Source organism: Ylistrum balloti, unplaced genomic scaffold, assembly GCF_031769215.1.
Source record: "Ylistrum balloti isolate Yb309-2 unplaced genomic scaffold, AGI_CSIRO_Ybal_v1 Utg369782, whole genome shotgun sequence".
Taxonomy (NCBI): domain Eukaryota; kingdom Metazoa; phylum Mollusca; class Bivalvia; order Pectinida; family Pectinidae; genus Ylistrum; species Ylistrum balloti.
In genome coordinates this window covers 2,566,359-2,586,123 of record NW_026781970.1, presented here as the reverse complement: position 1 = coordinate 2,586,123, position 19,765 = coordinate 2,566,359, and the positions used below count along the sequence as shown (strand labels likewise).

The 19,765-nt window shown below is 34.3% G+C and overlaps 1 protein-coding gene across 1 annotated transcript in view; it reads left to right on the top strand.

Moving 5' to 3' along the window:
* The window catches only part of LOC132544143 (nonsense-mediated mRNA decay factor SMG5-like), a 60,013-nt gene extending 45,277 nt beyond the window's left edge, over positions 1 to 14,736 (top strand). Inside the window, exons 21-26 of the mRNA XM_060207714.1 lie at positions 4,636 to 4,695; positions 6,425 to 6,581; positions 7,276 to 7,366; positions 9,439 to 9,516; positions 12,600 to 12,751; positions 13,516 to 14,736. Of these exons, the coding sequence (XP_060063697.1) occupies positions 4,636 to 4,695; positions 6,425 to 6,581; positions 7,276 to 7,366; positions 9,439 to 9,516; positions 12,600 to 12,751; positions 13,516 to 13,583 (606 nt within the window). The 3' untranslated portion in view covers positions 13,584 to 14,736. The remainder of the gene's footprint in view (positions 1 to 4,635; positions 4,696 to 6,424; positions 6,582 to 7,275; positions 7,367 to 9,438; positions 9,517 to 12,599; positions 12,752 to 13,515) is intronic.
* Positions 14,737 to 19,765: the final 5,029 nt, after the last annotated feature.

Genomic DNA, 19,765 nt, shown 5'->3' with positions numbered 1-19,765 from the left:
CATTTATAGTGTTGATGTGACCTTGACAAGCAGCATACTGACCTTCACCTTAGATCACCAGTGTGAAGGTTACTATAACAACTTGTTCCTGTATCAGATCACTCACAAAATAATTATATAAATTCATCAAATATATCTCGCCAACGGGAGACATTTAAACTGCTCTAAGCAGCTGTCCCTCCACGTTCATCGCATATAACTTCAACCTATTTTTATACAAAATAAAAATGTTTTATTGGTGATGAAGGAAACTTTTTCTATGTCAGAAATGAGGGTTGAAGAAAAACCAAGCCATTTGTGTCTTCCTGTTGCATCCCTTGTTTTTCTTCTTTATGATGTCTTATTGAAACCAAGAGCAAAGAATATTATCAAACGGTTGATTATAATTTCTCGCTGTAATTTGCTGCTCATTTGAGGAGAATTGCTCCCTGACACTGGCGAGGCCTTTGATCTAACTGACTTGGGGAGCGATTGGTACTTACAACCAATTACCTGATCAGGTTTATTACACCATTAATTGAAAGAGTCTGGTGTCTGGGTAAGGGCAGGCTGCCTGTCAATCATTCCACCTCACACAACTGCTAACACTTCAGCTAATGTTTGTTTATGTAATGTGCAGCAAATTTTCCATCTTTCCACCATTACACAATCTTAGGCTCCAATTATCCTTTTTTCCTTTCTCATCATGTACAGTCTCCAGCCCTTTGAGCTGGCTCCATCAAAATGTTTTAAACTGGTGACTCTTACACTTGGAGATGTTTGCATCAGGAGTTATGTCCCCTTATACACAGATGAAGAAATCATCTCTTAATGCTGGTTACATGCAGGTGTGCTGCCCTGAAATTACCAGGTCAGAAAATGAAAGATAAATAAATTAACATGAAGTTCAAAAATTGCTGAGATCAGCCATTTCCGATATATATCAAGTGAATGAGACCAGGTGCATTATGATAATGATATAAAATGGGTTGTTACTTTTAGACTTCAAAAATAGAATCATCTGAAACGTTTTTCTAAAATGATAACAACATTGATGTTTCTAAAAAAGAAAGTATGTGACTTCCTTACTTATTTACAGTTTGAAAATATTTGTTGTTTCCTTGGTTGAATCAACATGTGGTTGAGTAATGAAAACCCATCATTTTCTATATACTCGGTATAGACCCTATCCAAATAAAACACATACAATATATGCCTGTGAGCCAATCAGACAATGACATACCGGTATGTATTAATATACCTGAAGTAGACTAATGTCATTTTATCAAAAATATAATTATTTTCATATTATTAAAGATTATCCTGTTGTCACTGTATCAGATATCAGCATATCACTTTATCAGAAACAAGCATTTGTCATTCTATCACAAATTATCAGGTTTTCACTTCATAAGCAACCATTATGTTGTCACTTTATCAGAGACCAACCATCTTGATGTCACCTTATCAGAATTAAAAAATATTGTCACTTTATCAAAATACCATGTCACTTTATCAGTAACCATCAGGTTGTCACTTAATCAGAAACCATCAGGTTGTCACTTCATCAGACTTCAAAAAAATATTGTCACTTTATCAAATAACAACGTGTCACTTTATCAGAAACCATCAGGTTGTCACTTAATCAGAAATCATCAGGTTGTCACTTCATCAGACTTCAAAAAAATATTGTCACTTTATCAGTAACCATCAGGTTGTCACTTAATCAGAAATCATCAGGTTGTCACTTCATCAGACTTCAAAAAAATATTGTCACTTTATCAAATAACAACGTGTCACTTTATCAGAAACCATCAGGTTGTCACTTTTTTAGAAACCATCAGGTTGTCACTTTACCAGAAACCAGCAGGTTGTTACTTTATCAAAAACCATCTTGTTGTCATGTTTACAGAATTCATCAGGTTGTCATTTTATCAGACTTCAAAAAAATATTGCCACTTTATCAAATTACAATGTGTCACTTTATCAGAAACCACCAGGTTGTCACTTTAACAGAAACCACCAGGTTGTTACATTATCTAATCCATCTTGTCACTTTAACAGAATTCAATAATATTTTCACTTTATCCAACCATTTTGTCACTTTGTTAGAAACCATCAGGTTGTCACTTTATCAAAAACCATCTTGTTGTCACTTTGTATGAAACCACCAGGTTGTCACTATCAGAAACAATCATGTTGTCACTATCAAAAGCCATAATGTCGGCACATTGTCAGAAACTGTTATGTTGTCACTTTATCAGAAACCTTCAGTGGTCACTTAATCAGAAACTGTCATGTTGTCATTTTATTAGAAACCTTCAGTGGTCACTTTATCAGAAACTCTCATGTTATCACTTTATCGGAAACAATTATGTTGTCATTTTATCGGAAAGCATCATGTCACTTTATCACAAACCATCAGGTTGTCACTTTATTAGAAACTATCAAGGCACGTTTTTTAAACCATCAGGTTGTCACTTTATCAGAAACAATCATGTTGTCACTTTATCAGAAACCTTCAGTGGTCACTTTATGGGAAACTGTCATGTTGTCACTTTATCACAAACCTTCAGTGGTCACTTTATCACAACCCTTCAGTGGTCACTTTATCAGAAACAATCATGTTGTCACTTTATCAGAAACCTTCAGTGGTCACTTTATCGGAAACTGTCATGTTGTCACTTTATCACAAACCTTCAGTGGTCACTTTATCACAACCCTTCAGTGGTCACTTTATCAGAAACTGTCAAGGCACGTTTTTTTAAACCATCAGGTTGTCACTTTATCAGAAACAGTCATGTTGTCACTTTATCAGAAACCTTCAGTGGTCACTTTATCAGAAACTGTCATGTTGTCACTTTATCACAAACCTTCAGTGGTCACTTTATCAGAAACAGTCATGTTGTCACTTTATCAGAAACCTTCAGTGGTCACTTTATCAGAAACTGTCATGTTGTCACTTTATCACAAACCTTCAGTGGTCACTTTATCAGAAACAGTCATGTTGTCACTTTATCAGAAACCTTCAGTGGTCACTTTATCACAAACCTTTAGTGGCCACTTTATCAGAAACCTTTAGTGGTCACTTAATCAGAAACCTTCAGTGGTCACTTTATCAGAAACTGTCATGTTGTCACTTTATCACAAACCTTCAGTGGTCACTTTATCACAAACCTTCAGTGGTCACTTTATCAGAAACTGTCATGTTGTCACTTTATCACAAACCTTCAGTGGTCACTTTATCAGAAACTGTCACGTTGTCACTTTATCAGAAACAGTTATATTGTCACTTTATCAGAAACAGTCATGTTGTCACTTTATCAGAAACAGTCATGTTGTCACTTTATCAGAAACAGTCATGTTGTCACTTTATCAGAAACAGTTATGTTGTCACTTTATCACAAACTATCAGGTTGTTGCTTTCTAAGAAGAAGTCATTACATTCTGTCTACAACAGCTGAAGTATTTACTGATCTGGTAGGAATGCATCATTACATAAAAGTCTGACATTCTAGGCATTCTTTTGTTCTGTATTCCCCTATCATTATTATCACAGAGAAAATCTTTGTACTTTACTGTTGCTGTTCCACATATATATAGTGTATTACAATCCTGATGTGTATTTACATTCAGTAATGGGAATAGTCCTGAAGATTTCCCTTTACTGGTCTGCGGATTACACAGCATCTATTTAACTCTGACAATATTCAGGAGATAGAAGATTGGAAAAGGGCCTAAAATTGTTTATGTTGACAGTTTAAGATTGAATGAGGCTGTTGCCATGGTAACCATACATATATGTATCCTTAATGTTTCTGTGACTTTTGATTTTTTTTCTAGACAATTTTGTTTAAACGATTAAAAAAAAGTATCATTGCCCTTGTGTTATTAATGTTTTAGGATTTCGAAGGATTGAAATATTTATTCTGATACCAATCCGCATGTAGGAATAAGTCTGTAACAGCAAATCTTCCACCCACTCCTCATGAACACTTTACACTGTGTTGGGTTATTGAATATTAGCTGTCAAAGATCGCTGTTGTTTCACAGGAATTATTGAAGAGTCTATGACTTTGAAATTTATTACATAGTTCTCAACTTTTAAAGGTATTATATTGTTCTCTCTGAGGCAACATTTGATATATTATACCTTGTGTTTTTCAGTGCAGTGTCCATGCATTTCAAGGTCACTTTGTTCTTGATATTAATGTCAAAGTCATCTTACCCGAAGGGTCACAATGATCTAGTACCATCATGCTTCATCTGTCATTGTCCAACATTTGTAAATTTTAGATTTCTCCATAATGCCATAGTATGTTCCAACCAAATTTTGTCTGAATTATAAATGGTAGATGGCAATTATTTCTTGATTAAATGAGATTGGCATAACCCTGTGACAGTGAAAAGGTAGATCTTTGAAATGCCACTACTCCAAAACATCTCGGTGGATTTCAACAAAATCTGTGGCCAAGACCTTTGCATGTTGGTTCATTTTATCACCAAACCTTCAATAAAATACCAAAATTTCATTGGTCGAAACAAAACATTATGATAAAAGTTAGTTGTAAATCATATGTACATGGCCATTGATGGTAAATAGGATGGTTGCTAGCACCTGACATTTCTGTGACCAAAGTTTTATCAATTATTCAGGCAGATGAAGAAAGCAGACGAAACCAGCTGATGCGTGACATGGCACAGTTACGACTGCAGGTTTGTATCCAGTTTTGTTGTTACCCTGGTTTTGTCTCCAATCTGTTTCATCACTAAACCTTGACATATGTTTGGTCTACTGATTCTTGTATGAATATTGCATGGCTTCCAGGAAACCATTTAGGATTTGGCAGGTAAAGGAATGTTCAAATGTCCCATAATTGAGAGCAAAAACAGAGGAAAGAAGAGAAAAGAAGGGAAAAGATCCAACTTTCAAAGAGCATATAAAGGTCAAACAATGGTGGGGGCAAGATCCCTCTGGGATCTCTTGTTTTTGTTAGCTCAACATCATCAGAATTTGGGCTATTCAAAGCAACCTACGTACATTGTCCATCCATCTGTCTGTCTGTGGTCCATCGTTCCTTCATCCGTAAATAATTTTTGTTATCGCTATATCTTGAAAAGCACGAGATGGATCTTTCCCACATTGCATATGTAGGTTCCCTTTGGTCCCCATTTGTGCCTGTTTGATTTTGGGTATGATCAAATATACAAAATGGCTGTAAGGTAGCAATCTTGAATTTTTTCAATGAAAAGTGTTATTGCTATTTTTGAAAAGTATTAGATAGATCTTTCTTAAAGTTTATGTGTTTGTTCTACTTGGTTTCTAGTTGTGCCTGTCTAATTTTGGGACTGATCAGAAAAACAAGATGGCTGTAAAGTGGCCATCTTGGATTTTGACTTTGAAAGTTTGTAATTGCTATTTCTTTAGAAGAACTTGATGGATCTTTCTTGAATTTCATATCTAGGTTCCCTTTGGTCCCTAGTTCTGCCCGTTTGATTTAGGTCTAATCAGAAAATGGTGGATAGGTGACCATCTTGAATTTTGACTGCTTGTTAATGCTATTTCTTGATAAACACTGCATAGGTCATTTGAGTTTGGGACTGATCAGAAAAAAAGTGGCAGAAAGGCAGCCATCATGGATTTCGCCTAGTAAAGATTGATATACTTTTTTCTTAAGAAGAATTGAATGGATCTCTCTCAAATTTCATATATATGTTCCCTTGGTCGCTATTTGAGCCCATTTGATTTTAGGGGTTAAGAAGAAACAAAATGGCTTCAAGGAGACCATTTTGGATTAGGCAAGTAAAGATGATCATCGCTATTTCTGCAAAGGAATGTTCAATTTTCTTATCATTAAGAGCAAAAACAATTGTGGATGCCAAAATTCCTCTGGGATTTTTTGTTTCTATAATATTTTTACTGTCTTGTGACACTGTTTTCAACCTTAGTGTACATAGGATTATAGTACAGTTGAAAAAGTTGGTCTATTCCTTACCATATCATACACTTTGTATGTCAGTGTTAATATGCTCTACACTGGTCATTTGTCTGATGGTGACCATGTAGTCATCAAATCAACAATCTTTTATCTTCTGTTAAATGTATTATAAGAAGTTCTATTCTGCTCTATATTAACACTTACAGCAATTGCTATGACACAAACCTTCAGACAATTAAACAATTAAAAATTCAATATGACATGGCTACAAGTGTTATATTCTTTTTATCATATAACTCTTGACTTTTATAGAAATTAAGAGACTTTTAAAAATTAAATGAATATATTGTTTACACTCCCCATTCTGTCTGAATGCTACTTCAACATTCTGAATGTCAAATATTACCCTTCAAATTGTTCTGGAAAGCCTCACAAGTATGGCACAAAACTGATTTTAAAACATAATTAAGCCTGTACTGTTTTTTGAGATGGTATTTGTGTGACAGGCTGAGGTGAGTCAGCTGGAAGGATCTCTGGATATGAATGACCATTCCAGCTTTCCACCATACCTCATTCCGGACCCTCACTGTCTATGTGACTGCCTCAGCATGGTCAAGCAGCTCTTGCAGTCTGGAAAAGGTATCCTTGTCATCCCAACATCTGGTAAGGTTCTCATTAATTTGTAAAATACATTATATAACCTTTTATTGATCCACAAACAGAAAGTTTTATTTGCCTTCAGTTGATTTATATCACAGCACTTATTGATTGATACTAAGAATCTCTTTCTTACATGATTGTATGTGTCTATCGAAATCCTTGGAACAAATCATCGTGAATAAATCATTTCAAAAATGGTTCATATGTCATAATAATACCTTTTCTTCAATTTAACCTTTAGTGATAAAATGTCTTAAAGATCCTTGAGATATGAATGATAATATTTCAGTGCCATTATTTAAATTTTCAATGATAAATTCAAAGTGCTGTAAATGACAAACATCACATGACATCATCACTGTAGATGTAAGGGACAGCAATGGTACGTCATCAAAGTGGCTGGTCTGTTAGAAGGATTACATTATCGGTTTGGAATAATTCATTAGTTATTATCTAGATAAGGCAGCAATATGTATAGGAAATATAAATGTAAACATTGATCTGTCTTTTGATGGCATTTATGGTCATTATAAATGACAAAACTTTACGCCATTTTTGCTTGCATGTTCATTTACACTATGTCATAAAACAGTTCAGTTCTTAACTAAGCAATGATACGCTTGATTACATTGATATAACAAGTTTATTTTGAAAATGAAAAGATATGTAAAATTTATATGGACGTTTGTGATTTTAGTGATAGACACTCTTGATTTTCTGAAGAAGGAGTCGGGGCGGGCAAGGGAGGCAATTCGTTGGCTGGAGGCTGAATTCCGTAAAGGAAACAGGTTTGTATAACATTGTTAATTTGTCATATTTTTTTCAAAAAGATATGTCCTAACATTAACTCTTGTAAATTTCATCACAAATGAAAGTATGTCAACAGAAGATACATATGCTCATCTTGACAAACACTATCATATGCAAAATAGCTTTTATTTCTATTAGGTGTAACATCATACTTCTTACACCTTATTCAGGGAACTTGATGAAATGAAGTTTCGAGACATATATAATGATTCTAACAATTTTGAGTAACAGTATTTTGTGCTACATTTTCATAATGTACATGTGGTTATTGGAATAGGTAAACCATACACATATGGAATATTTTCACAATCGATGTACTTAACCATATATATTTATATAGATACATGTATCTATTTATTGAGATATATTTAGAATATACATCATTGAGTGTTGTTCCACTTTATTCCCAACTGTTCTGGTGACACATATGTAATTTACACTAAGATATAAGCTCAAATCAAGTGGATTTTTTTTTAGTATTATGTAGAAAATTATAGTTATTGCATTGTTTTCCCATCTACCAGTATGTCTTGTTTGTTATACACCCAGAAAGTTTTCAAGGGAGCATATAGTTGTGTATACTTTAGTTAACTAACAGAATGTGCAGTATACCGAATTTAAGCCCCTCAACCCCTCAATGACAGAGTTATTGAACTTTGTTAACATTTCATGTCCAGAGCATTACTTTATATGCTTGCATTTAAGGTAGGATAATGAAACTTGGTGTATGCATTAGTTAACTAACAGAATGTGTTGTATACCAAGTTCAGGTCCTGCAACCCTTTAATTACAGAATTATTGCCCTTTGTTCAAATGTTTTGTCCATTAGTCATTTTCGGGGAGCATTCATCAGTTTCCCTGATACTCTTTTTTGTTTAGCATTAGTATGGTCAACTTACATTGGCCATCAATTTCCTTACCAGCTAGAATCAAGCATCCTTTTAGTTCTCAGTTTCAGGGCATAATATGATCTTTTCATACAGTCTGTTCGTGAATTTTTGATAAATATGTCGGTGATATATGGCCAGGTTACTTACACAATAATTTGATTATGACCTGATTGTAAGTAAAAAACAAGTCAAATCTTGTTAATGTTTTAGTTATAGTGTTCAATATATTGAAAGATTACCATTGAATAACTTAGAATCACATCAACAGACTGCTAATTAACAGAAAGTAAATAAATATGTACAGACATACTGTAGAGCAGAAGTAATTAAACAGAAAATATTTCAATACATTTGTGATGAATGGCCAAATTAAGGTGAATATATTTATTACATTTTTGCAGGTGAAATTTAGGAATTTATCATTTCGATAAAAAGTTATATCACCACTACAGTAATGATATAAGAAATTTTATGTTATCACCATTGATGTAAATTTTTCAATGACTATATAACTTTTGTAGTTTTAACCAATCAGAGCAGTGTTTTCTTGTCACTGCCTTAAAATTCCCCTATTTTCCTGTTTGGACACAAAGGAAGGAAAGGTAGAATTAGTTGATTTTGGTATAAAACTGTACTGCGTTTATTTCAGAATTTGTCTTATTTGAAATATAAAAACAGTTTTGTAATTGATTCACACAAAAATACTGGTATAGATATTTTGTCATATACATGCCCTATATGATATTGAATGGGAAAGCATTAGATTTCCTCTATATACAGTGAAAGGAAATTTTGTTGATTTTTTCATCAAGATTACTAATGTGTCATGGAAGAATTATTACCTAGTAAATGTAACTAGTATTAAAATCGCATACATTTCAAGCAAACTGATATTGATCGGTTTAATTCTGCTTTCAAATTTCCACAATTTCTTGTTCACTTGAAGATGCATGTCTTTTTAAACGTGATAGAGATTATTTGTAAATGTGGAATATATTTACTATCAAAAGAATTTTCATTGTATTATCAGTATAGATCCCTTGCATCTTTCTTCTTGCATCTTGTCATTTTAAACTTGCTTTACTAGTGGCAATACGGAAAAACTTCAAAAAACTCGCAAACAAATCGCTTTGATGTTTTCCCTTTCCATCTATTCATAGATACATTCGAGCACAGAAGAGCAACGAAAAACTCCAAGATAACACACCTAAACTCTTAAAGAAGGACAAAGCTATGTGGTAGGTTTGCTTGGAACTCGTTTCCGATCTTTTATGTTCTATTACCAGTCTCGATAATGCATCAACTGTAATCTTCTCCATTTCAGCTGAAGAAACTGGTGCTATTATCTACGAAAGCTGCATCAGTTACGCAGTATAAAAACTCCTGTGTTTTTAATTACAACCTAAAACTTATCAGTGAATATCAATCTTAACTTAATGCTGGAGACCAGTAAAGTCTAATTTGTTATCATGTCTTTTAATAATTTACTGAATCATTCTAAAGCAGTTTTATAGGTGATTTATCACAAGATTTGAGAAACACATTTTTACCAGGCTTGCCTTGCTTGGGATCCAACCAGTTGTAAAGCGATTGTAAGTTGTGATGATTAAACCCTAGAATGCTATACAAATTGGTTTGGAATTTTTTGGGGCCTCCATGTAACTGACATTATCTAATAATAGTGATAGGGCACAGATGCTTCTACAGGCCTTTTTATTGCATGCTCACAGAATCTGTTGCCTACTCAATATACCAGTAAACCTACACCCCCATGTAGCATATTATATGTCTTTCCTGTAAAGGATTCAGCAGCTGATAAGGCTTGCACTGTGAGAGGCTTGCAAGTCAAATAGAGAGATAGATTACTTTTTACAAACCAATGTAGTGTAGCAGGGAAACAGTGATAGATGAACAGGCAGAAACTGCAGTTCTAACTGATGGAACTAATGTCTGACAATAGGATATGTCTCAGAAAGATGTGACTGATGTGTCTTATACTGATACATCTTATATCAATGTGTCTTACCCTGATGTGTTATAACACTGATATCACTTATATGTCTTGTAATGAAGTCTTACCCTAATATGTCTAACGCTGATATGACTGAGGTGTCTAACATTGGTGTGTCTTACACTGATATATCTAATACTAACTGACTTGACATTATGTGTCTTACTCTGAAATGATTTGTGTTTCTTACTCTAATGTGAATGATGTGTCTTAACACTGACATGACTGATGTGTTTAACTCTGAATTGATTAATGTTTCTAACTCTAATGTAACTGATGTGTCTAACTCTGATGTGTCTACCTCAAAATGAATGATGTGTCTTAAAGACTCCACTGTCATGTCTGTGGCTATCTGTTACATTGTGTATTGAAAGCGATTGGAAATGTGTGTTGGAGTATCACATTTTTGAGTGTTAAAGACATTGTGATAGAAAAAAAATCAAATCTTTCTGGCTAACAGAAGATAAAAATATGACAAAAATGTAATTGCTTAAATCATTTTATAATCTGCTTTTTTTCCTTTTTGGAGTTTCTTAGAAATATCCCAGACATTTTTGTTGTGAAAAAAGACATAAATAAACAATAAAAAGCTGATTGGACTGGTCTACCCTTCTGCAAATAGTGTCTACTTAAGTACTGGGTAATGTTCTGACAAAGGTGAGGAAAGGTCACTGTCTCTATAATGGATTGTCTGCTTGTACTGGTCTACTGATACTAAAATGGACAGACATGAAACCATGCATTTCAATTAGTTTTTCTATTTGCATGTTACAATGTAAATCTATGGTAATGGAAGTTGTGAAAAGGTCGTCTGTTTCAGAGTTTAATGGACGCCATTTTGGTCAATATCCCGGATAAAATGGTTGGGGTAGATGTGTACTAAAATGTCAACTGAGTAGATCGATTGGTGTTTTTTTTTATTAAAAACAACTGAGGTACAGTTTGTCTGTATTGAATTTTATTTACTTGTAAACCTTAGACATTTGGAAGTGTTTAGTTTTCCTTGTTTCACATACATTAGTAATCAGTGATGGTTTGCCATCATTTTGTTTGACCTCGTTCACATTTGTCACTAATCAAGGAGGTGAGAGATTACCTATGTCCTGACATCGAGACGTTGTTTTGTGCATTTTTTTCTTAACAAGGAAATTCCCAATCAGGGTTTAGTAATACTTGATCTTTAAATCAGAGGTCATGACCCTTTGGTATTCAGGTTAAACTTGGATCAGAAATAGTGGAACTTTCTTACCATAGAAAGCACTTTACTAAGATAATATCAGAACATGTTATCTGAAGGTTATGAATTTGATAAAGGTCTGGTAGTGGTGCTCTATCACATAAAGGATTTCATTATTCAGATCAATTCTGTTTTATTTTAGATCATCTGACTTGTAGGATCAAGCTGCTCTAATACCAATATGCTTCATCTGTCCTTGTCAGCCGTTTATAAACTTTAACTTTAACATGCTTCTCGTCACATATGCCTGAACATATGCCTAACCAAATTTTGCCTGAAACATCACAGGGTGGGCGGGTTATTGGTTAGGGTTAGGGGGCTAGGAGGGGTGGGGCAATCATGATTTGTATAATCTGAGTTGATTTGACCCCTGGGAACATACAGGGGGGTCCGAATTCTTTATTTTTTAGTCATCCATCCTCCATCCGTCTGTCTGTTCGTCCGTAAACAATTTTTGTTATTGCTTTTTCTTCAGATGTACTCAATGGCTCTTTCATAAATATCATATATTGTTTCCCATTTGTCTCTAGTTTCGCCCATTCGATATTGGGTCTGGTGAGAGAAGTACTAGATGGACCTTTCTTAATTTCATATGTAGGTTTCCCATGGTTCCTAGTTGTGCCCATTTGATTTTGAGTATGATAACAAAAAAAGCAAAATGGCTGACAGGAGGGCATTTTTTATTGTAACTTTTAAAGTTTGTTATCGCTATTTCTTAAAAAGTAATAGAGACATCATTTTGGAAAGGAATGGTTATTAATATATATATAAAGGTAATGCGACCCCCTATTAGCAAGGGGTGAGTGAGGCCTGTTAAGGTTGAATCGAGGATTTAGAGTATAAAGTTTTTCTCCTGTGATATGACCTGACAGATTTCAACAAAATTAAGCCTGATACATTGTGATTCTGAGTCCTGATTCCTTATCATGTAACATCACATGGAACAGACTATGTTCAAGTTTGACATTTACACAACATGTGTTTCTTTGTAAACATACATAAATTAAAAAACAATATTTCATAATTCTTAATGAATCATTATTTATGGATACATTTCAACAATTTGTTATCAGGTGTCTGTTCGAGATCTTGAATTGTGCTCGCTATCTTGCCGTCCAGGGTGGAGATTTGAATAGTGGAAACATGGTAGCTGTTCTGACTGCAAAAGAACTGGACAAAGGAAGTTTACCACCACTTGTAAAGAAGATGTTAGCAGCCAAGGAAGGTATGTGTCAACAAATCATTTTAATTGTTTGATTTTCAATTTTTGGAAACCTCTGATTTATTCTAAGTTCACAATCGGTATGCTTCAAGATAATGGCAGCCATATAGTATTAATGATAACGCCATGCTTAATCTCTTTGTATTTACTTCTGGTGATATATATGAAGTCAAAATCTCTACCTCAAGGGTAATGTTAGTCAAAATCTCTGTTAAAGGGGTAAAGCCAGAGTCAAAATTTCTATCTCAGGAGTAAAGTCAGAGTCAAAATTTCCATGTCAGGAGTTAAGCCAGAGTCAAAATTTCTATCTCAGGAGTAAAGTCAGAGTCAAAATTTCCATGTCAGGAGTTAAGCCAGAGTCAAAATTTCTATCTCAGGAGTTTAGCCAGATTCAAAATCTCTATCACAGGAGGAAAGTCAGAGTCAAAATTTATATCACCAGAGTATCAGCTGTTTGATAGATAATACAAAAGTTTGAATGACAGGGGGCCATGACCTGTGACCTTTTTTTAAACCAGGTAGACATTATGGCCCTCTGTTCATTTTACTTTTACTTTTCGGAGACATGGACTAGCTTATATTATTTCTTCGTCTGAAGAAACAATCACTTTTAGTCTGTAAATATTAGAGAAATCTTATACCAGGAATTTCTTTGAATCATGAATTTCTTTTGTATATGAATCACATGAATTTTTTCAGTGTCCATTAGATTGGAGAAAAATCTTGAAATGTATACATTTTCATAAATTCTTTTTGCTTCATTGTAGGTGTGAGCATCAACAGCATATCATCTTTTCTGAGTAAATGGAAAGATGTTCCGAAAAGCAAGGGTTGAAGATGGAACCCAGGATGGCTTATGTTGCCATGTAAACAATCCAAGCATACCTAGTGGTAACCACAGGCGACAACAAGGGCAGATAACTCACATAGGGAAAATCAGCCAAAATACAAAAAATAAACCGCAGTGGTGCATTTACCTAGGTTTATAACAAACATCTTTCTCCCAATGGAGATGGGTCACCTGTTTTCTTTATGAGGACGAAGCTGCATAGGGTTGTGAAACATTTGGAGATTTGCAAAGTCAGGTGACACTCAAAGTAAATGCTATCAGAATGCTGCTTTTCAGTAGTAAAAGAGTGTTTGGAGAAAAAAATGGCTAGCCTTATTTAGGCCTAAGATCTTAATAATCATAGTAAGTCCTGTTGCTACTAGAGGAAGGTTTATAAAGATCTATTTGGTAAAGTATTCTGTAAAGAAGACATAGGAATAACTAATGCATTGTTATGAATAATCCAGAGAGCTGTCAACTTGTTGTAAGTGATTACAGGGTTATATTTTAACAAGGTAAATGTCTTTGTCCTGCAGTTAGCCAGGTTCAACGTTACAAATGTGGACTTATTGTCGGTGAATAGGCTTATTACAGGACAGTGATATAGTATTTGGCGTTAATTCTACAGAACAGCAATAATTATTGACAGGCTAAATACCATATTTGGGGCTTACTACTGGAGAAGTATGTTAATACACACTAGACCACATTTTATCCCTTATTATGTGATACCAGCAAGTTAGTGACCAAGAATCATTACTTGAGGAATGTGTATATGCATTTGTGTTATATATGCAAGTTGACATTTTTTATTCAAGAGCAGTGTGAATAGCGTTGATAATCCCAATAAGTTTGGTTTGAAAATTTGGTAAACTATCTTGAAATATTATCATTTTGTACTCTTAGTTAATGATTTTCCGAGTCATAAAGCAATCCTCAACTTGAAGAAAGAATTGTGCTTTTGTAGATTGTTTACATTTATATATCATATAGAATTTTAACACTGTCATTTTCCCGTAGTTTAAACAGACAAAATCTTTTGAATGACTTTTAAAGGAATGAGAGATCAATAATGAGCTAGAGGTGTCTGAAATTGTAGCGATGCTGTGAAAAATGTAATGGAAATGTCTTATTAAATTTTTAAAAGTTTTGACTTCAATTTTTGTGTTAGAGTTTTCTACTTGCTGTCAGTCATGTCACAGGTAGAGCCTACAGAAGACTATTTGTATTCCACAAACTTTTATGGCCATTTAGAAATGATTCCTGACCTAAAATTTGGATTCTGGCATAATTTTTGTGAAATTGAAGTTATTTTATTATATCATACAGCTTTGTTTTAATCATGGAGTGTTCTTTACATAAATTGTCAGGTAAGTAGATATTGAAAATAAAACATTGAGCAACATTTAAAATAGAGATGTTTCTAAATACTCATTCTTATACAGGGATCCCCAGTAGCAATGATGTAATGAGTGTTAAAACATGGTTCCTACACATTCTCCTACACTTTAAATTGACAAAACACATTTATTTATTCTCGTCAAAATATCTTTTTCCATTTAAAACAAGAGTCAGATCATATAAGTTTGACAGAAGAATTATTGTTGAGAAGAAAGGTTGACAGGGAGTAGAGTTAAGGTCAGTAAAAAAATACCTCAGTTGTTCATACAATCAACTTCAGAACAAATACTTCTAACTGATTGTCAATAAAAAAAAATTCATATCCAATGTGTTGTCACTTCAGACAAGATTTTAAAAAGATTGAGAAAAGTTTCTGTGTGCAGTATATGCAAATGTGTGCAAATGTCTGCCCTTATTTGACAAAAATGTACTTCCAATTTTTTTCTTCAGAAGGTTTAGGTAATATATAAACAAGTAAAGGATTCAATATTTGGCATTGATTTTAACCTGACATGACCTTACCTGACCTGACAATGCTGACATATAATCAAGTGACTTTTAGATTTTATCAGCGAACATATAATTGTTTTTTGCCTATACAAACATTTATGAAAATGCCTTTATTTACCTTTGACCTTGAGGTCACATTGACTCAGTGCTATGTACACTGCCTTTGAGTAATGCAAATATCTTCAAGTTTCTCTTGCTACTAAAGTTATTCTTTGGACATGAATATTCTGGAAATATTGTTTTAATTCAACCTTTGACCTATAGGTCAAGATCTCATTGATCCAATGATTTGTCTTACACAGTGCCTGTGGGTGATACATATGTTACAAAATTCATCAAGATATCTAATGGTTCAAATGTAACTACTGCCTTGTAAAGATGGAATAAGAAGAACCAGTGCTTATATAACAAGCCTCAAACATTACAATATGGTTGATTGTTGCTAGACCTAAAGTCGGAAAGAAATTACTTCTGATTGGTGTTGTACCTCTGATTGGTTGTCAATAAAGTCAAGGTAAAAAAAAAGTAGTTCTGATTAGCTGTCAGTAGAGTCCATATTCAAAATATCAACTTCTGATTGGCTTAGGTTGTAATGATCGATTTTGTAAAAGGTCAAACTTGGAAATAGTGATTGTAAATTCATGGTTGTTTCTAAAAAAAGTTGAATTTGCAATTATTAATGTTCTGAATTCTAATTGATTATCTGTAAAGGCTGAAATTACAACTGGTAACTTCTGGTAATATCAATATTGAAATTGGTGATCATCTGTTAAGTCAGTGCTGCAATAACATATTGTCTGTAAAGGTCAATGGTGCAATAACTGGGTTTTTTGTGATGGTTAAGGTTACAATAACTTATCACCTGTAAATGCCCATGTTTATATGGGTGATATACAGGTGATTATCTATTGTACTTTCAAGGTTGTAATGGCTGATTATCTCTAAAAGACAAGGTTACAATATTTTTCAAAGTGTGATAATCTGTAAGGAGACATTTTGAATAAGTGAATATCTGTAAGGGCAAGGATGCAATGGTTGATTATCAAAAGGTCAATGTTACAATATGTTTCAAAGGGTAATTATCTAGGGTCGTGGTTACAATAGATAACTGTAGAGGTCGTAGTTACAATAGATAACTGTAAAGGTCGTGGTTACAATAGATAACTGTAGATGTCGTGGTTACAATAGATAACTGTAGAGGTCGTGGTTACAATAGATAACTGTAGAGGTCGTAGTTACAATAGATAACTGTAGATGTCGTGGTTACAATAGTAACTGTAGAGGTCGTAGTTACAATAGATAACTGTAGAGGTCGTAGTTACAATAGATAACTGTAAAGGTCGTGGTTACAATAGATAACTGTAGAGGTCGTGGTTACAATAGATAACTGTAGAGGTCGTGGTTACAATAGATAACTGTAGAGGTCGTGGTTACAATAGATAACTGTAGAGGTCGTGGTTACAATAGATAACTGTAAAGGTCGTGGTTACAATAGATAACTGTAAAGGTCGTGGTTACAATAGATAACTGTAGAGGTCGTAGTTACAATAGATAACTGTAGAGGTCGTGGTTACAATAGATAACTGTAGAGGTCGTGGTTAAAATAGATAACTGTAGAGGTCGTGATTACAATAGATAACTGTAGAGGTCGTGGTTACAATAGATAACTGTAGAGGTCGTGGTTACAATAGTAACTGTAGAGGTCGTGGTTACAATAGTAACTGTAAAGGTCGTGGTTACAATAGATAACTGTAGAGGTCGTGGTTACAATAGATAACTGTAGAGGTCGTGGTTACAATAGATAACTGTAGAGGTCGTGGTTACAATAGATAACTGTAAAGGTCAATAGATAACTGTAGAGGTCGTGGTTACAATAGATAACTGTCGTGGTTACAATAGAACTGTAAAGGTCGTGGTTACAATAGATAACTGTAGACAATAGGTCGTGGTTACAATAGAGTAACTGTAACTGTAGGTCGTGGTTACAATAGATAACTGTAAAGGTCGTGGTTACAATAGATAACTGTAGAGGTCGTAGAGGTCGTAGTTACAATAGATAACTGTAGAGGTCGTGGTTACAATAGATAACTGTAGAGGTCGTGGTTAAAATAGATAACTGTAGAGGTCGTGATTACAATAGATAACTATAAAGGTCGTGGTTACAATAGATAACTGTAAAGGTCGTGATTACAGTGGATAACTGTAGAGGTCGTGGTTACTGTAGAGGTCGTGTGGTTACAATAGATAACTGTAAAGGTCGTGGTTACAATAGATAAATGTAAAGGTCGTGGTTACAATAGATAAATGTAAAGGTCGTGGTTACAATAGATAACTGTAGAGGTCGTGGTTACAATAGATAACTGTAGAGGTCGTGGTTACAATAGATAACTGTAGATGTAGATGTCGTGGTTACAATAGATAACTGTAGATGTCGTGGTTACAATAGATAACTGTAAAGGTCGTGGTTACAATAGATAACTGTAGATGTCGTGGTTACAATAGATAACTGTAGAGGTCGTGGTTACAATAGATAACTGTAGATGTCGTGGTTACAATAGATAACTGTAGATGTCGTGGTTACAATAGTAACTGTAAAGGTCGTGGTTACAATAGTAACTGTAAAGGTCGTGGTTACAATAGATAACTGTAAAGGTCGTGGTTACAATAGATAACTGTAAAGGTCGTGGTTACAATAGATAACTGTAGAGGTCGTGGTTACAATAGATAACTGTACAGGTCGTGGTTACAATAGATAACTGTAAAGGTCGTGATTACAGTGGATAACTGTAGAGGTCGTGGTTACAATAGATAACTGTAAAGGTCGTGGTTACAGTGGATAACTGTAGAGGTCGTGGTTACAGTAGATAACTGTAAAGGTCGTGGTTACAGTAGATAACTGTAAAGGTCGTGGTTACAATAGATAAATGTAGAGGTCGTGGTTACAATAGATAACTGTAAAGGTCGTGGTTACAATAGATAACTGTAAAGGTCGTGGTTACAATAGATAACTGTAGAGGTCGTGGTTACAATAGATAACTGTAGAGGTCGTAGTTACAATAGATAACTGTAAAGGTCGTGGTTACAATAGATAACTGTAAAGGTCGTGGTTACAATAGATAACTGTAGAGGTCGTGGTTACAATAGATAACTGTAGATGTCGTGGTTACAATAGATAACTGTAGAGGTCGTAGTTACAATAGATAACTGTAGAGGTCGTGGTTACAATAGATAACTGTAGAGGTCGTGATTACAATAGATAACTGTAAAGGTCGTGGTTACAATAGGTAACTATATAGGTCGTGGTTACAATAGGTAACTGTCTGTTAAAAACATACTCTAACTTAACGTATAGACAATTATAACAAATCTGAAGTACATGACAAGTACTTTCTGATTGTATTCAATGCCTCAGTAAATTATACTAGCAATAACGAATGTTGCAGTTTTGTAACATTAAAACTGTTTATAAATATGAGATCTTAGAGTTGTTTCCCTTCTTTCGATTCTGACGTATTCCACAAAAAGAGAACAGGGACAAGTGGCAAAATTGTTGAATTTATTATGTCTAGGAATAAGGGTGTTTTTTTTTCAAGCAGCTGTGTATCGATAAAATCTACCATAGTTTCTTAGGGTGGGCTGTAATAACATCGCCAAGTCAAACCCATGTCTAAATTTTTTAAAAAAATCATCGAAGGTGTTACAACAGTTCTATACACATTTTACAGAAAATCACCGCACTCCAGCTTGGTTTTAAATAGGTTTACTAACGACACAAAACGCCAATTGTAAATTGCATGATGCGATTTTATGGAGTCTTTAAGACGCCTGAAGATTGTTGATTGTAACTAAGCAGTGTTGGTATAAGACAGGTTTCGGTATGTACAGTTGTAAAATGTCTATCAGGGCCTCCTTAAAGGTTTCCTAATTTTCGTATTCACTAAGGGACAGATTCCATTAAGACAACATAAAGTACGATGTCTTTGATCGATTACTATGCTATGTCCGTGTATTTCTGTTACAGAATGGTTTTACTTGTTGGTATGCTGTCTTGTAATCTTTCTACCGATTAATAGAAAGTGGAACTTACACATTCTTATTTTTACAAAATTACCTTCCCTCGAGGCGCCAATGGATGCTGATCTGTTTTCGTCCTTAAACCTACATATATATGTATACATTTACTCTTTGGAATTTTGTTGGACCGACAGCCTCCGGTCTCTATGGAGGACAAACAGATTTCCCCGTTCAAGTTTTTACCTCCGCATTTAGTGACAATA